This window comes from Anastrepha obliqua, chromosome 3 (assembly GCF_027943255.1).
Source record: "Anastrepha obliqua isolate idAnaObli1 chromosome 3, idAnaObli1_1.0, whole genome shotgun sequence".
NCBI classification, from domain to species: domain Eukaryota; kingdom Metazoa; phylum Arthropoda; class Insecta; order Diptera; family Tephritidae; genus Anastrepha; species Anastrepha obliqua.
The window spans coordinates 100,099,589-100,116,337 of NC_072894.1; the positions used below are offsets into that span (position 1 = coordinate 100,099,589).

General features: G+C 38.8%; 1 protein-coding gene across 1 annotated transcript; it reads left to right on the plus strand.

Annotated features, from left to right (window-relative positions):
* The first annotated feature begins 2,563 nt into the window (after positions 1 to 2,563).
* Positions 2,564 to 15,730, plus strand: LOC129240801 (neuralized-like protein 4). The gene is made up of 13 exons (XM_054876802.1): positions 2,564 to 3,051; positions 3,118 to 3,474; positions 3,541 to 4,213; positions 4,271 to 4,760; positions 4,827 to 5,003; positions 5,071 to 5,411; positions 5,472 to 6,215; positions 6,279 to 6,550; positions 6,694 to 7,008; positions 7,081 to 7,333; positions 7,412 to 7,754; positions 7,825 to 7,938; positions 13,337 to 15,730. The coding sequence occupies exons 1-13, from the start codon at positions 2,788 to 2,790 to the stop codon at positions 14,958 to 14,960; spliced, it is 5,967 nt and encodes a 1,988-aa protein (XP_054732777.1). The 5' UTR covers positions 2,564 to 2,787; the 3' UTR covers positions 14,961 to 15,730.
* Positions 15,731 to 16,749: the final 1,019 nt, after the last annotated feature.

The window sequence follows — 16,749 nt, forward strand, 5'->3', positions numbered from 1 at the left end:
ACCTCTTATTCGGTATACTTCGCTGCTATATTCGGCATGCGTTTAGCGCATCATAAATCAACGACACGCTACATTTACCATAACTCCAGGTTGTGCCTTTCATTCTAAACACCTAAGTCTGAAATTAAAAAAAAAAAATTTCTTAAATTTGTTTGGTCAATGACTGTTAGACGAAGTCTGTCAGTTAACTTGCAGTAACTGCCGGTAGTTTCTAACCCGAACAAAAATTAATAATAACTAATATTTTGATTTACTTCGCAAGTTTAAAAAGAAGAAAACTAAAGGAGCTTAAATATTAAGGTAAACTACTTGAAAGAGTTTATTAAAAAAACTTTGCTCTCCACCCCGACAAAACACATCTGTGCTTTTATTTTTAAGTATATTGGCATGTCATTTGAGCCGTGCTTTCAATAAACTTTTAATTTAACGCTTGAGAAATTTGGTAATGTATTTTTTGTTCGTGTTTTCTACTATGTATTATTTAATTATGATTTAGAAAAATAAACAAAAACAAGTATGAGGCAGATAAACATACAAAACAACCATTATAACAACAATTATTGTAAACAAAACTCAGCTGATGTGCAGTTGTCGAGTATTCACAATGGGTTATTTTGAATCCTTTTCTAATCATTCACAATAATGCAACTAATGCGGCATCAGCTAACCAGACCTTGGGGAAAATAAAATCTTCATATCAAGTCATTATTCGGTTAAGTTAGGACCCGCTAAAGGCAATATTAGCCAGAAATTGGGTAAATGGTTCATAATATTCACTTTTTACCTTGCTATGATTTTAAAATTAATTAAAAACAATTTCAATACTGACTTGGGTGGCCGTGGCTTATTTTGCATCTTTTCTATACTGACGTCACAGCTCTTGGGAAACCGTAATCTTGTATTTTACCATTCTTTCTTAAGAGTCAGTTTTACGAAGGAAACTTAAATTAAACTTAAGTTATATTTTAGCGAAATCGTGCTAAGTGCAACTTAAGATTTCTTTAAAAATTTGTGTTTTACATTGCTTACTTAGGAATGGAAAATATTTGATTCAAAATACGAAACACTTGAAATGATAGTGATTTCGTTTATTTTTATATATCAGACTAAAAAAATGTAAATACATTTTCTAAATTTACAAGAAGGTAGAGAGTTAATGGAGAATGAATTTCGCTTCGCCAGAATTTGATTTGCATTTGATTGATATAAATGCACGTTTCATCAAACTAAGAGCATTTTACATAGTTTGCTTATTGATTCAAAACTTGTCACGAAAATCTTTTTCATTATGTAGTCGAACTTAACTTAACTAGATGAATTACTTTTTTGAGCTTGGTGGCGGTTAACTCCTCTAAGCCGGGTAGGCCTGCACACACGGTAAGCGAAATCCAGGGATTTCTTTGACATTGCACTTTCATCGTATTCGTATTTCCGTATTTTTATCTCTCTTTGGGCTCGCGCTCAACGAACGAATGGCCAAAGAAAATTATCCGCTTAAGTGCCAAAACCACGCAAGAAACAAAACAAAAAGTCCTTGTGTAAATGTACGAAGATTTTCGAAGACTTCTTATAAGAAAATGTGCAAAGGCCCAGGGTGAGAAATCATCGTGTAAATTGGCTCTAACTAGCGAGATTTTCCACAAAAAAAATTTCTCTCCCGAATTTCGAAATTATGAAATAATTTTAGATTATGAAGATACTTTTTTGTGCATGCCTGGGGGTTCTGTGTTATCGACAATTATTATTACGCATGTGAGGAGAAACGTCAAAATAAAAACTAAATGAAATTGACGCCAGTAATGAAGAGAGGTGGAATAAAATTTATGTTAGATATTTTTAATTGTGCATTGATATTAAAGAAAAAAGCGTGTGTGCATAGTCGATTTGGCCTATTATTGCTTTTTATAAAATGTAATATCGAATTTCGCGTGCGCATTGCTGCCATACTTGTTTTGCAATTTCAGTAGACATCGTTTACGGATTTCCAACAACTGTCTATTAGTAGCAGGGAATTGCGCAATTAACTTAACTATTACTTCTTTTTGCCTTTTTTTTAATTTAACAAACCAAAAACACTATAATGTACCACCAAACCTATTTTTATGAGGAAAAACCTTGCAAAAAAGTCTTGTCAGCTATTTGTCAAATGTGTAGATAATTTGCCGTATGTGAACGCGTAGATTAACTTTTGTCGATTTAGTGGTAATCACTGCATATGTGAACGTACCTTAAGATACTAATTAATAGCTTAAGCATTAGTTTACGCTGGCAGTGCTTTCTCTCCCGCTTATCTTTCAAGCAAATTTATCCAATTCTATTATTGTTTTGGCATTCAGGCCGTATTTCCTTCTTCCTTTTGTAGTCAATTCGTAAATATTTTGTTTATTATCAGACATTTCGTTTTGTTACTTTCGCATTTTTATGTCAACGTTAAATTTGCCTTGTTACTGCTCCGCCTGCGATTGGTGGTGAAAAAGAAGAGTAGACAAATTTTTCACTTTTTGTGAAAATTCATAGAAGAGAACAATTTTCATTTTGAATTAAACAAAAGAGGAAAAGATTTGTACGTTACAAAAATTTAGAATTTAGTGACCGTTTACATTGCATTGCGGGTATTTTGTGCAGAAGAAGCTGGGTCAGTGAGTGCAATAGTGCAGCAAACTTGATCGATTGGTGCAGACAACAAAGGTATTTTGCTTTAAATACGTCTCGATACTTTTGAGAACCAGTTGTAAGCTGCGACAGTTACGCTAGCGTTAGTGAGTCAAGTGTGCCCGTTTACAATAAATGGCTAGTGGCGGCGGAGGAGCTGTTGGACTGAGTGGGTCTGGCAGCGGTGGCATTAGTGCAGCGTTGGGCAGCTGTGCTGGTACTAATCATGTCAACTCGCAAGCATTACAAACATTCCATCAACGTTGCGGACGCCGCATTACGCTTTCCAATGGCAATCGCACTGCAGCGCGTTCTGTGCGGGATTTCAGTCACGCGCTCGTGTTCAGCGCAGAGCCGTTAGTAGACGATGCACTTTTTGAAGTGGTAATCGAGAAGAAGGTATGTGGCTGAAAGTAAATGTTTTTTGTTGTTTTATGCAAATATTTTATATAAATTTTGGTATAGAATCACTCATGGGGCGGCAGTATTGAGATTGGCGTAACGGCGGAGTCACCGGAAAAGCTAGAGCTACCTTCCTGCGCTACGGCTATGCGAAATGGCACTTGGGTTATGTCCGGCATTGATGTACGCAAAGATGGCGTGTGCCTAATTGAGTTTTATGGCGTCGACTTGGAGACGTTAGGCGAGCGCGATCGTGTTGGCGTGATGCGCACTTCCAACAATGAATTAGTATTCTACGTCAATGGTGACCCTCAAGGCATAGCTGCGCGTAACATGCCCAAAACCTTATGGGCGCTAGTCGATTTGTATGGTCGTTGTGTGCAAGTGTCACTCTGCCCCACCGATGTTGGCGGTTCGGGGGTAAGTAGGCTTTGAAGATGGTTAACTAAAATTGTCAATTTAAATATTAAATTATATTCATTGCAGGATTACGTTGACTCATGTGTACAGCAGGCTCAGCAAATTGTGCAGAATATCGATGTGCCAATGAGTGTGGACGTAACTGTGGTTTCTTCTGCATCACCAACGGCAAACAACGCCAATAGCGGCGGTGGATTAGTTTCAACCATTAGCACTAATGCCGATATAAACGCTGCTTTATCAAGTCTTGGCAGTGCAGGCGCCGCAGCTCTTTCGACGATATCACAAACTGGCCTGCATAGTGCATTACCGCTTTCTTCTTCTGCTGCTGCTGTGATCGCGAATACCGCAGGATCATTGCAAAGCGTTGTTGACTTTTATGATATGGATCGATTGCGTTTCCACACGCGCTGCGGTTCGCTGGTCAAGCTGTCGCCGAATTGCCGCTGCGCAGAACGCCGACGTCCGCTCGATGAGTTCAATAATGGCGTGGTCATGACACATCGGCCGCTCAAGGATAATGAGCTGTTTGAGATACGGATCGACAAGTTGGTGGACAAGTGGTCAGGCTCGATAGAAGTGGGTGTAACCACACACAATCCATCTGTACTGCACTTCCCAGCCACTATGACCAACATGCGCAGCGGCACAATAATGATGTCTGGTTGCGGCATACTGACTAACGGCAAAGGCACGCGCCGACAGTATGGCGAGTTTAATTTGGATGAGCTGCGCGAAGGTTAGTTATCTTCATACTCCTCTAGATAGCATTACTGTAAGTCTCTGCATCTTATAGGGGATCGGGTGGGCATGATGCGCAAGTCCAATGGAAATCTGCATTACTACATCAATGGTCAGGATCAGGGGGTAGCGGCAACTCGTGTCGCTCAAACGCTTTGGGGGGTCATAGACCTCTATGGCATGACCATTAAGGTGACCATCGTGGATCGCGACGAGCGTGAACAACAAAATTTAGTAACGCGACGCAACAACCTCATACTCACCGCCACCTCGGGGCTTACTAGTGGTGCAATGGCTATCAACAATGCTGCAGCAACAAATGCGCTCATCACGGCGAATTCGGCTACACCGACACCTGTTTTGAGTTTGCTGAGTCCTGAAGGTGAGGTGAGTTCGGCGGTGGCTGCTGCGGCAGCGGCGGTATTGGGCGATTCGGCGCTATCGGCACCAGCGACGCAGCGCAATGACGATCGGCTCACCTTCCATCCGCTTTGCGGATCACATGCCACAGTGACGCTTAGTGGCCGCACGGCATTGCGGCCAAAGTAAGTTTGCAGAAGTAAAACTTTATGACAAACGCACGAAATAATATTTTTTACTAAAATACCCAGTGCATCCGATGACTTCAACAATGGCGTCGTGCTAACACGCCGTCCCTTACGTCCCAATGAATTGTTTCAAGTGCGTCTCGAACGAGTGGTCACAAAATGGGCTGGTTCTGTTGAAATGGGCGTGACTACGCACAGCGCTGATGAGTTGGACTTTCCCTTCACCATGACAAACGTGCGGTAAGATTTCCATAAACAATCTTTATTTTCGCGCGCATGTTTCTGAATTGACTTTGTTACTTTTCAGCTCTGGCACTTGGATGATGACTGGAAATGGTGTTATGCACAATGGCATCACAGTAATCGAGCAGTATGGCCAGAATCTTGATCGCCTACAGGTGGGTGATCGTGTGGGCGTCGTGCGTAAAGACGACGGTACACTGCATTTTTGGGTTAATGGTGTTGATCAAGGACCAGCGGCCACTAATGTGCCGGAGCGCGTATTTGGAGTTATTGACCTTTACGGTCAGGCGGCGCAGGCTAGCATAATAGACACATCTGAGTGTGGCAGCCCTGATACAGGGAATTCTACCATCTCCAATACAACGCTCTACAGTGAGCCTCCTTTGCGCTTCCATAATATACATGGTGAGTTTTGAGCCAGGCATCATTGCGTTGCAGTTAACTTTTATAGGTTTTTTTTTACAGGCAAAAACGCCGGCATTTCAAACGGTGGTCTCACCGCCTCTCGTCCCAATTCGCTGGCGGAATTCAACGATGCCATTGTCTTTAGCAATAGGCCGCTTCGTCAACGCGAATTGTTCGAAGTCGTGCTAGAAACTATGGTACGTCATTGGTCGGGCAACATAGAGATCGGCGTAACTGGCACGCGTCCCGAGGACATACAACTCGCTGCCAATGCAACTGATCTAGACGCAAACGATATGATTATACTCTGCGGCTCTATGATATTCCACAACCGCAAAACTATACGTTCGAATGTGCTTATCGACTTAGATAGTCTGGGTTCGGGCACACGTGTTGGTGTGATGCGTAACGGCGACTATGTACATTTCTTCATAGATGGCGTCGATCAGGGACCAGCTTGCGAATGTCGTATGCCAAATGTGTGGGCAGTGATCGATTTGTACGGGCAGTGCGCTCAAGTGACACTCACACAAACCCAGCCAGATATACGTGCACCATATGCGACGAGTGAAAATTCGCAGAGCTGTCAAGCGACCTCGGTTATACAGCCAGCCACATCGGAGACGAAACACCGTTGGACCTGCATATCTGGTCATGTGACGTTGTCTCAAAGTTGGACGGTGGCTTCGCGTATTACAGGCGCCTCGGCGGCACTTTCTCGTTGTGTGGTTTTCTCTGAGCATCCCTTAAGCGTCGGCGCACCATTCGAAATCAAGCTGATTTCGCACAATCCCTTATTTGCGGGTTAGTTGTGTAAATTTTCCACTCTATTCAAATTCGCTTAACAAAAACTGCTGTGCTTTACAGGCTGCCTCAATATTGGCGTTACCGATTTGAATCTCTCCGACGACTATGTACGCAAAAATATACCCTTAGGCATTAAACGCATTCCAGCCAATGTTTGGTACGTATCTGGTAATGAAGTGCGACACAATTCAACGCTGTTGCAGCGATCGATGGCTTCGTTGGAGTGGTTGCGTGTTGGCGACCGTATTGCGTTGGAGCTGACGCCGGCGCGTACGCTGCGCATACTGCTCAATTCGGAGGACATGAACATACAATTTCAGAATGTACCGAACGTAAGTAACGAGAAGCGTGCAACCCAAGAAAGGGGGCAATTATGCTCCTGGCACTCAATATTTTTCTCAGCTTAAGATTGTAACTGTATTCAAAGAGAAACTTTAACTATTCTTCTGGTCTTAAACTGCTATCTTTCCCAAAGGACGTTTATGTCGTAGTTGAGCTACAAGGTTCAACAATGGCAGTGCAAGTAATCTCCTCGCAAGGCCCAACTTCTCCATTACGTCCGTGCACCTTACGGCTGCAAGACTCACTCGACTTCGGTGTGGATCCGCTTAATAAACAAGACTCCATGTTGGAATCAATTGATTCGGAAATGCAAACATACGAATTCTCTGAACTGCATGGCAAACATGTACGCCTCTTGGATGAACATCGCGCCGCAATGCGCACGCAGTCCTACAATCAAGGGCTCGTATTTGTGGGCAAGCCACTGTGCAAGGGCGAGAGTATTAGCGTGAGTACAGAATTATATATTAGTTCATTACTCAATCGCCTTTATACTTATTTATTTCGTCTTCACACACAGATTAAAGTCGACGCAGTGAATTCGAAATGGAAGGGCACTATAGGCGTTGGCGTTGTAGCCGCATGCCCGCAACCAACCAGCGTCTCACAATTGCCGATCTCAATTTTACACTGTAGGCGCCCATGCTGGGTGGCCACACACGATTACATCAATATAAATGGCCAGAAAATAGCGTCGAAGTATGGTGAAGCACTGGAGCAAATACAGCCGGGCACGGTGATCACCATGACACTTTCAAATGTGGGCATGTTGGGTGAGTGAGTGGCAATAGCAATGAAATTTCAAAATTTATCTTATTTCTCCTTACGACAAATTCGAACTCTCTTGGCAGTAATTATGGTTGGGTCTATTAATTTGGAAGACTTGGCTGCCGGCTTGCCCAACCACGTGTATCCCGTTTTTGATCTCTATGGCAAATGTGAAAAAATTTCGCTCATTACTAGCAATGATGTGGGACGCAACAGTACGCCGATTATTGAAGAGGCGGCGGCATTGGAGTACGACAACTTGCATGAGCAGGATAATGGGGTGCCACAGTGTGAAAAGGCCGATTTGGAGGTGCATGAGAAGGAAACGGAACACGTGTTGCAGCAGCAGCAGCAGCAACAACAGGCAATGCAGACAAGTGGCGGAGCGGTGGGGGGTGTAGCGGCGGGAAGTAGCAATGCGGCGATGTAAGATTGAAAATAAATATCGAAATTTTATTATATATTAATTGTCAAAATATTTATTTTATGCAATTAGGAACCGCTCGGTGATGGAAAGCGTTTCGGAGAATTTGATGCTGAATATTTCTATTAAAAATCGTACGTTGGAGCAGAATCGAGCTGTGGAATCTAGCGCAGCTAATACCTCGTGGTACGTGAATGAATTGAAAAACAAAAAAAAAAAAATAGAAAACACTTAAAGAAATTAATTTTGTTGCCCTAATATTAGTTTGGGGAAAAAGAAATCCATTATTTTCGCGGTAGATCGCTGTAGCGATCGATATGTCGTAAAGTATTGATCAAATAATTTCAAGTTTATGCTCGTTGTCAAGCTGACATTTCACACTAAAAAATTTATTTTGCTATTTTTTGTTGTGAAATGTCAGCTTGATTGCATTTCACAGTTTTTCTTTGATAAAAGCGAAGGCGCAAACAAGGGCGCTGAAATTGTGAATATTGTTTACGGTGCCGATATTGCCAATTTTGTATAAATTTTGGTATTGTCGATTCCGTTCAGGCATTTTTGATGTTAAAGAAAATGTCGATTAAACTGAAGTTGACCGGCAATTATTAGTAGTAGCATCGCACAGGAGCTAAAGTTCGACTATAAAACAGTTTTAAGCAATTTGCGTAAACATTTACGCAAAAATAATGTGTTTCTTTTTCCGAAAAATAATTTATATGTACACATGTGAGTTTTAGAATTGTTTTTTTTTATAACTTTTATATATATTTTTAATAATTTTTATTTATTTTTTAATAATTTTTATTTATTTTTAATAATATTTATTTATTTTTTAATAATTTTTATTTTTGTTTAATAATTTTAATTTTTTTAATATTTTCTTTTAATAATTTTTATTTTCCATTTATTAAATTTTTTTTTCATAACTTTTTTTAATAATTTTTATTTTTGTTTTATTATTATTATTAGAAGGCCATTACGCACTGCGACCAGAGCTGATCTATTGTGAAAGGCCTATTTTGTAACCTTAGAGTTTTAGGCTTATTAGAAATTTTAGCACAGTTTTGGGTTTGTTGTTCCAAAGATTGCATGGAGATACTACGATACCACCAAGGTGGTGAAGTCTTTGTCTGCCCAACGCAGGACATTCACAAAGCACATGTTCTGAGCTTTCTATGTCCATTTCGCAAAAGCGGCAGACATTGGTCTCGGATAGACCAATATTGTTTAGATGGTACCTCAGGCTGCAGTGACCTGTAAGGTATCCGGTTAAAAGACGCAGATCTACTCTGTTTAGTGAGAGAAGTTTGTCAGATATTCCTTTGTTGGGACTTAGGAATAGTTTGGCTTGACGCTGACCGGCACAGTTTAGCCAGTGTGCGGCAAGTTTTCTTTCCTCCCATTTCCTAAGGAATTCATTAATGTGGCCTTTTGTCAGTCCACAGAAAGGCTCAGGACCAGTAAGTTGCATATTTGCTCCTTGTTTTGCAAGGTCGTCAGCCATTTCATTTCCCTCATGTCCTTCATGTCCCGGAATCCAACATAGTGTTATTGTGTTGAGGTTTCCTAACGTGTTTAGGAGGTTTAGGCAATCATTTACCAATTTAGAGGTGATAGTTGTTGATAGAAGGGCTTTTAGAGCCGCTTGGCTATCTGAAAGTATGTAGATGTGAGTACCTCTCATTTTCCTTCTAAGGCATTCTCTCACACATATTTCAATGGCATGTATTTCTGCCTGGAATATTGTTGGGTAGGATCCTATCGGAATCGATTTTTTGAATTTGGGCCCATTGATTCCTGCCCCTGTTCTACCATTTTCCAATTTGGACCCATCAGTAAACCATAGCTGGGAGCCAGGTTTGAAAGTGATAGAGTTAGTTCTCCAGTCTGTTCGTTCATTGATTATAACTTGGAAGTTCCTGAAGAGTATTGGTTTGGGTGATAGTATATCATCCCTATGAAGAATGGGACTATGTAGGAAGTCTTCTAAGATCTTTAAATGTCCTTTCATATCCCCACTTTTAAGTTCAGATATACCTTTTAGTCTTAAGGCACTCGAGCGAGCTTCCCTTTCAATTAGAATTGGAAGCGGTGGTATGTTCAGGAGCACACCCAATCCATCCGTGGGACATGTTTTCATAGCCCCTGTAATACCAACACATACCAGGCGATGCAGTTTGCTTAATTCGTTTGCCGCCTTGCTTTGCTTGACCTTGGGTCACCATGCTAAGGATGCATATTTCTGTTTTAATAATTTTCATTTTTTTATAATTTTTTTTTATTTTATTTAATAGGTTTTATTTTTTTAATAAGTTTAATTTTTTTAATAATTATTATTTTTTTTAATAATTTTTATTTTTTTAAAAAATTTTTTATTTTTTTAATAATTTTTATATTTTTTTAACAGTTTTTATATATTTTTAATAATTTTTTAATAATTTTTATTTATTTTTAATAGTTTTTTTATTAATTTTTATTTTTGTTTAATAATTACATTTTTTTTCTTTTTTTTTTTTTGAAAAATTTTTATTTTCTTTTCAAAAATTTTTTTTTTATAATTTGTTTTTTTTAATAATTTTTAATTTTTTTTTACAATAATAATTCTAATTTTTTTAATAATTTTATTTTTTTTTAGTTTTTTGTTTTTACTATTTTTTCTTTTAAATAATTTTTATTTGTTTAATAATTTTATTTTTTAATAACTTTTATTTTTTTTTAATATTTTTTTTTTAATAATTTTTATATTTTTTTAATAATTTTGGTTTGTTTTTTTAATAATTTCTATGTTTTTAATAATTTTAATTTTTTTTTTGTAATAATTTTGATTTTTCTTAATAATACTATTTTTTTTTAAATAATTTTTATTATTTTAATAGTTTGTATTTTTTAATAATTTTTATTTTTTTAATAATTTGTTTTTTTTTTTTAATAATTTTGTTTTTTAATGGTTGGTTGGTTTAAGGGGGACCCCGCATCGGAGTGCCACATAGACCGCAAGTTGGGTCCGTTGTGTTGCCCTAGAGCTCATTATTTTAAATGATTTCCCCACCTAACCGAGATTTTTATTGTAGATTTTGGTCAAAGATATTAATTCGTTTCGAAAATTTGATGAGAGATTCGATTTTCAGGTCCTAGAGTACTGAAAGATTGTCAATTGTTGGAGAACCTAGAAGAGCGAAGAGTCTTAGTAGGTGTTGTACTTAAGCATCCTGTTATCAGGAGGCAGGCTGTTCTTTGGACTCGATCAATTGTGGCTACTCTGCACCGTTTTTCGAGTGCTGTCCACCATACAACCACACCGGTTTGATGATCGAGGTATATATCCAATAAATGATCCGAGGTGAAAAACCCCAGGTTTTGCCTATAGCTTTCTTACAAGTATAAAGAGCTATGAAAGCTTTTTTACATCTGTTTTCGATGTTCAATTTCCAACTCAACTTCCTATCTAGAATAACTCCTAGATATTTAGCTGAATCAGATAGGAGTAATGATTCCCCTTTTAATGTTATTGTTTGCAGTGGAGGAGATTGTTGTTTCCTATTGAAGAGAACAAGATCTGTCTTTGCTGGATTCGCATTTAGTCCGCATTCGTTGCACCATTTTGACAGAATATTGATTGAGCGTTGCATGAGCTCAGTGAGGGTATTCAGGTGTTTGCCTGACACGCAGAGAGCAACATCATCTGCATAGGCTACAACCTTGCAGCCTGCTTTTTCGAGATTTCGAAGCAAACTGTTTACAGCGAGATTCCAGAGAAGGGGTGAAAGTACTCCGCCTTGAGGAGTGCCTTTGACGGCGTACATTCTCATGCGGCTTAACCCAAGCTCTGAAGTGATTATTCTATTTTGGAGCATTTGTTCTATCATCTTTCGGATGGAGTAATTAATACCCAATTTGGCAATTTCAGACAAAATAGCGTTGGGTTCAATATTATTAAAAGCACCTTCTATGTCCATAAATGCGACAAGAGAGTACTCCTTATTGTGAAGGGAAGTTTCCACTGTTTGCACCAGTGAATGAAGTGCCGTTTCAGCCGATTTCCCTTTAGTGTAGGCATGTTGTGCCTCAGATATCAACTTAGTATCAAGTTGGGTTTTGATTTGCTCATCTAAGACTTTTTCAAAAGCCTTTAAGCAAAAAGAGGTTAGGCTAATGGGCCTGAAGTCGTTTGGTTTGCAGTGTGAAGGCTTCCCCGTTTTCGGAATGAATACTACCTTCGATTTCTTCCAAATTGTCGGAAGGTAAGAGAGATTTAAACACTTGTTAAAGGTCCTTGTTAACCAAGGCAGTAGAATTTTCAGTCCTTCTTGAAGTTCTGCTGGAATAATGTTGTCAGGACCTGGTGATTTAAATTTTTTAAAGCTTAGTATTGCTGTAGAGATGCTATTAGATCTGATTAGATCTGATCTATTCCCATAATTACTCTGAAAAGTGCTGGGAAGTGCAGGTAAGTTGGCAACACAGCCTGGAAAGTGAGATTCTAGAAGTATTCTAAGAGTGTGGTCAGTTGAAGTAGTCCAAGTTCCATCTTGAGTCATGATAAAACTGGGAGAGACTGGGTTTGATGCAAGAATCTTGCGTAGTCTGCTTACTTCTGAAGTGTTCTCTAATTTGTGTGGATGTGCGTTTTGCACTTCTGACAGCTTTCTTAAAGTCTTTGAGACATTGTCGATATTCTTCCCATTCGTCTGTTATTTTACATTGGTTGAAGAGTTTCCGAGTTCGATTGTGAAGTTCTGAGATTTCTGGAGTCCACCAAAAAGGTTTATGCTTACCTCCTGTTTTTGTCAGGGGACAATTGTCGTGCTGCGCTTTGACACGTCTTCGTTATCATGTTGACAGCGTTTTCGATATCGTTTATGTTTGCCATTTCAAACTGCCTGATATCAGGAAGTCCATTGGCAAGATGTTCTTTATATTTGATTCAATTCATACGTTTTTTGTTAAGGTACTTCATGGGTTTTGCCGTTTCGGCTTTTAAAATGAATGTTATATATTGGTGGTCGGCAAAAGAGTGCTGTTTATCAACGCTCCAGTCCTGCACCAGTTGTGTACATGATTCGCTAGCAAGAGTAATATCGAGTACCTCTCTTCTAGACGAGTTAAGAAACATAGGGACATCACCTATATTACATATATCAAGCTTATTCGCTAGAATATAATCAAAAAGTTAATGTTTGTTTAAAAAAATTTTATTTTTTTAATAATTTTTATTTCTATTTAATAATTTTTATTTTTGTTTTTAATAATATATTTTTTTTTAATAACTCTTTTTTTCTTATGTTTTTATTTTAAAAAGTTTGCATGATAATAAAATTATTAGGTAAACAGAAGCAAAGGCAGCACTAGCAGCTTTATAATAATTTTATTGTAATTTTGGCAAAAGAAAATTTTCGAATTTCTTCAGTTTCGGCTATATTAAGATTTTTCGGTTACCAAGCAATTATCTATATAACACAGCATTTGTTCATTCTCTACATTTTCGTTATATCGAGATTTCACAGCAATTGTAAACTTCTAATCAAACTACACTCCTATTTTTCTTATATGTCGCACTAAATTTCACCTGCCTCCGATTTTCCAGCTGCCTCCGCGAATCGCTGCAACTACAGCACAATACCAATCTCAACATACAGCGCAGTCAGAGCACTCAACGCTTCCAGAACGCCATGAACGCCTCGGCTAACTCAACAACAGGTGGCGCAATGGGCGATGCTGCCGCCGCATGCACATCCGCCACATCAAATGGGTCGGCGTCAAACAATGGCGCCGTGCCTACTTCATCTACTTCGTACGCAAACGATACAAATAAAGACTACGATGCTTACGAGGAGGCAGGCGCTGTCGGTGGCGTGTCATTGCAAAGTGAACTGCGTCGCTGCAGTTCGAAAGAGAACTTGCTCGATTCGCGTTCTTCTAATAATTTAGATGCACTAGAGCAGCTGGTAAGTAGTGTTGGTATACATGGCGCAAGTGCTAGCTCGGCGGGCGTGGCGACAGCTGCAGCGGGCACACTTACGAATTGTATAGCGTCGAGCGAACGCGCTCTTGAAACTGATAGCAATTTAACTGCTAGCGTTTTGGCCGCCGCACCCGTTTTGGATGCTGTTGATGCGAACGTCGTTGATATGCACGATGATAATGCTGGAGAGCGGGCCGATGAAGAAGAAGATGTTGACGATGATGATGATGATGATGACGATGACGATTTGGAGGACAATGATAATTTGGAGCACTTGTTATTGCTGCAACAGCAGCATGACCTGCTGCGTTTACACTATCAGCAGCTGAATCAGCCTTTATCGCAGCATTTCGGTCTGCTCTCCTCTTCATCGTCCACACAATTTGATTCGCTACAATCGATACCCTCCATTGAACGTAAGGATTGTGAATACTTAAAATTGGTGCAACAATTCCGTGCTTCGCTTGTGCTGCCGCAGTCATTCTTCCAACCGTTGACCGATCCTGTTTGCTTTTGTTCGCATTGCAACGCTTTCGTTTCGGAAAAGTTGCACGGTTGGGTATATTTCAAGTTGAATCAGCAAACGGTCAATTCGGTAGCTGCACAGCACTCCCTCGACACCGGCGAATGGCTGCCGCTATACTATATGACGCGTGTGGACAAAATACGCGCCATACTCGACCACGGCCAACCACTGCCGTTGGAGTCGAGTTGTGAATCACACGCTGCGACAAGCAATCAGAAGGATGAGCCAGGCACGCGACTCGAATTGCATTTCTCACCAAATGCTGCTGGCATTTTGTCAATGAATAGCCAGCACAAATATAAGGCCAACTCGCATTCGTATCGCATAGGCACCGCTTTTGAAGTGTACGTGCGTCGACAATCGCTCTGCTTGACGAATAGCAGTAAGATGAATGTTACAGCGGCGGTGGCTGCTTCATCGAGTGCTGCAGCAGCGTCGCTGAGTTTGTTGGAACGGCGTTCTTCCTGTGATTTGCTGCATCCGCACGAATCGAGTAGCGGCATAACGCTTGAACAGAGTAGTAGCAGCAGTGGTGGTGCCGGCAGCCTTAGCGGCGGCTCAACGTCGAGTGCATCACTCAAGGACATGACTTGGTTCACCAAGGAGGCTGGTGCTTGTGTCATAACAGCGCTAATACTAAAATTAGAGAAAATAAGGCCAACAAACGTCGAACATCCTCGTGGAAGTCTAAACCTTGCTTTGGGTGCAGATGGAAACTGAAGGAAATAAATGAAAAAAAAAGCAAAAAAATAAAAAACAAAAGCTTGCGACAGTTTGAAATGCTGGATGAAGTGAAGCTATACGGCTACGCTTTAAGTAGCACTGCTAGTCTCCTTATCTTTGTTTACTTTATTAGATTTAAAGAATTTCTAATTTTGCACTTTTGCATAAAATTTTATATATCTACATATATTACCTTATAAATTATTGAAATGTACTGCAAAATTATTTAGTTTAGTAATTAAACTGCTAGTCGATAAGGCAGTGCGCATTAATCATCATTTATTTATTTAAACATTGCCATTAGTTTAGTTCATTCGCGAAGAAAAAATTTTATAAAAAATTGAAAATTGAAAAAAAAATGAAAATTTATGTTTAAAAATTGCAATTTTGCTAATGGCTACCGGCGGAGTATGATTTAAAAGCTTTAGCTTTTTGAAGTTTTTCACTAAAACTGTCACTAAAAAAATTTGAAAAGAACTCTAGTTTTATTGTACAGTTACAAAAGTTAAATACTTTTTTAAATCTTTTCCCTTTGGAGGTTTCACAAAAGCTTTAAAAGCTTCAAACTTTAGCAGCTTCATTTTCGCCTACACATTTTTAGCAATATTAGCAATACTTTAAAATGTACGCCTTTTTAACGTTTGAGTATAATAATAATAAATACCATTCATTACATTAAATAGTTTCACAAGCTTTTCAATAAGATATTTTAATTGAGCATTATAGATTAAAAATTAGGTGTTTGGCCGCGCTCCTCTTCCTCACACCTATTAAAACTAGTAACATTGACATTTTCTTAAAAAGCAGCTGCTGAAATAATCGATCGAAAACTCTAAACTGAGTTGAACATTCTGAAATTTTACAGGTTTTCAAAGTTTTGAGCTATTAAGCTTTTGAAGTGTTTTATCAAAGTTTTTTTTTTAACTAAAGCTGTAGTTCAGCTCTTTTTATTTTCGAACTGAAATCAATGCTTACGAGTGCTTGACAGACTGTGAAGCGGTGAGTCCTGAACTTTTATATTGACGCCTTTTTAATAAAAACAGAACTGTGAAGCTTCGAACTTTGATGCTGATAACAACACCATTCTAAAACAATTCCGAATTTAGAGCTTTGCATTGTGATACTGAAATCAATGTTTCACTGACAAAAGTTGGTGTTGAGGCTTTGAAGCTTATTAAAATTTCTTCGAGAAAAGGTGAAATGGAGACTTTGACGTTAAACACTGAAATCACTTGTATAAAAAAAATTAAGTTCAGACCTTAGAGGCCTACAACTAAATCAAAAAGTATTTAATAAAATTTTAGCGTAAACAAACTGAAAGCTTTCAGCTTTCATTCCAAAATTAGGGCTTTATTGATAAAAGCTGCAGTGGAGTGTTTTGAGCTTTCATGAAATAAGCACTTCTTCAATCAAAAATTTAAATTGAGAACTTGGAGTATTATGATTAAAATTAATATATCTTTTTCAAAATATTAGCTCCAACTCAAATGGGCATATATAGCTTTGAAGTCTCGAAATTGACCATTGATCTACAAAGCTGAAGTTGAGAAGTTTGAGCTTTCGTACTAAAATTGAATCAATGGTCACTCGATCAACAATAATTGACGTTGAGAGTCTTTGCTTTGAATACAAAAGTTTGTTAAGAAATACTGAAAAATAATGTTTTTTTCAGGAAAAGTTGAACTTGAAAACTTAGTGCTTTCACACAGATATGCAAAACTGAAATGAAGAGCTACACGAATACAGACACCTTTACACTAAAATCTTGATTTCTTGTACAGAGCAC

What these genes read in the sequence shown, in the direction of transcription:
- LOC129240801 (XM_054876802.1), top strand. Translation starts at nt 2,788, where the DNA reads ATGGCTAGTGGCGGCGGAGGAGCTGTTGGACTGAGTGGGTCTGGCAGC. An exon ending in CCGATGTTGGCGGTTCGGGG is followed by an intron (nt 3,475 to 3,540) that starts GTAAGTAGGCTT and finishes TATTCATTGCAG; the next exon opens with GATTACGTTGACTCATGTGT. An exon ending in TTCACCATGACAAACGTGCG is followed by an intron (nt 5,004 to 5,070) that starts GTAAGATTTCCA and finishes GTTACTTTTCAG; the next exon opens with CTCTGGCACTTGGATGATGA.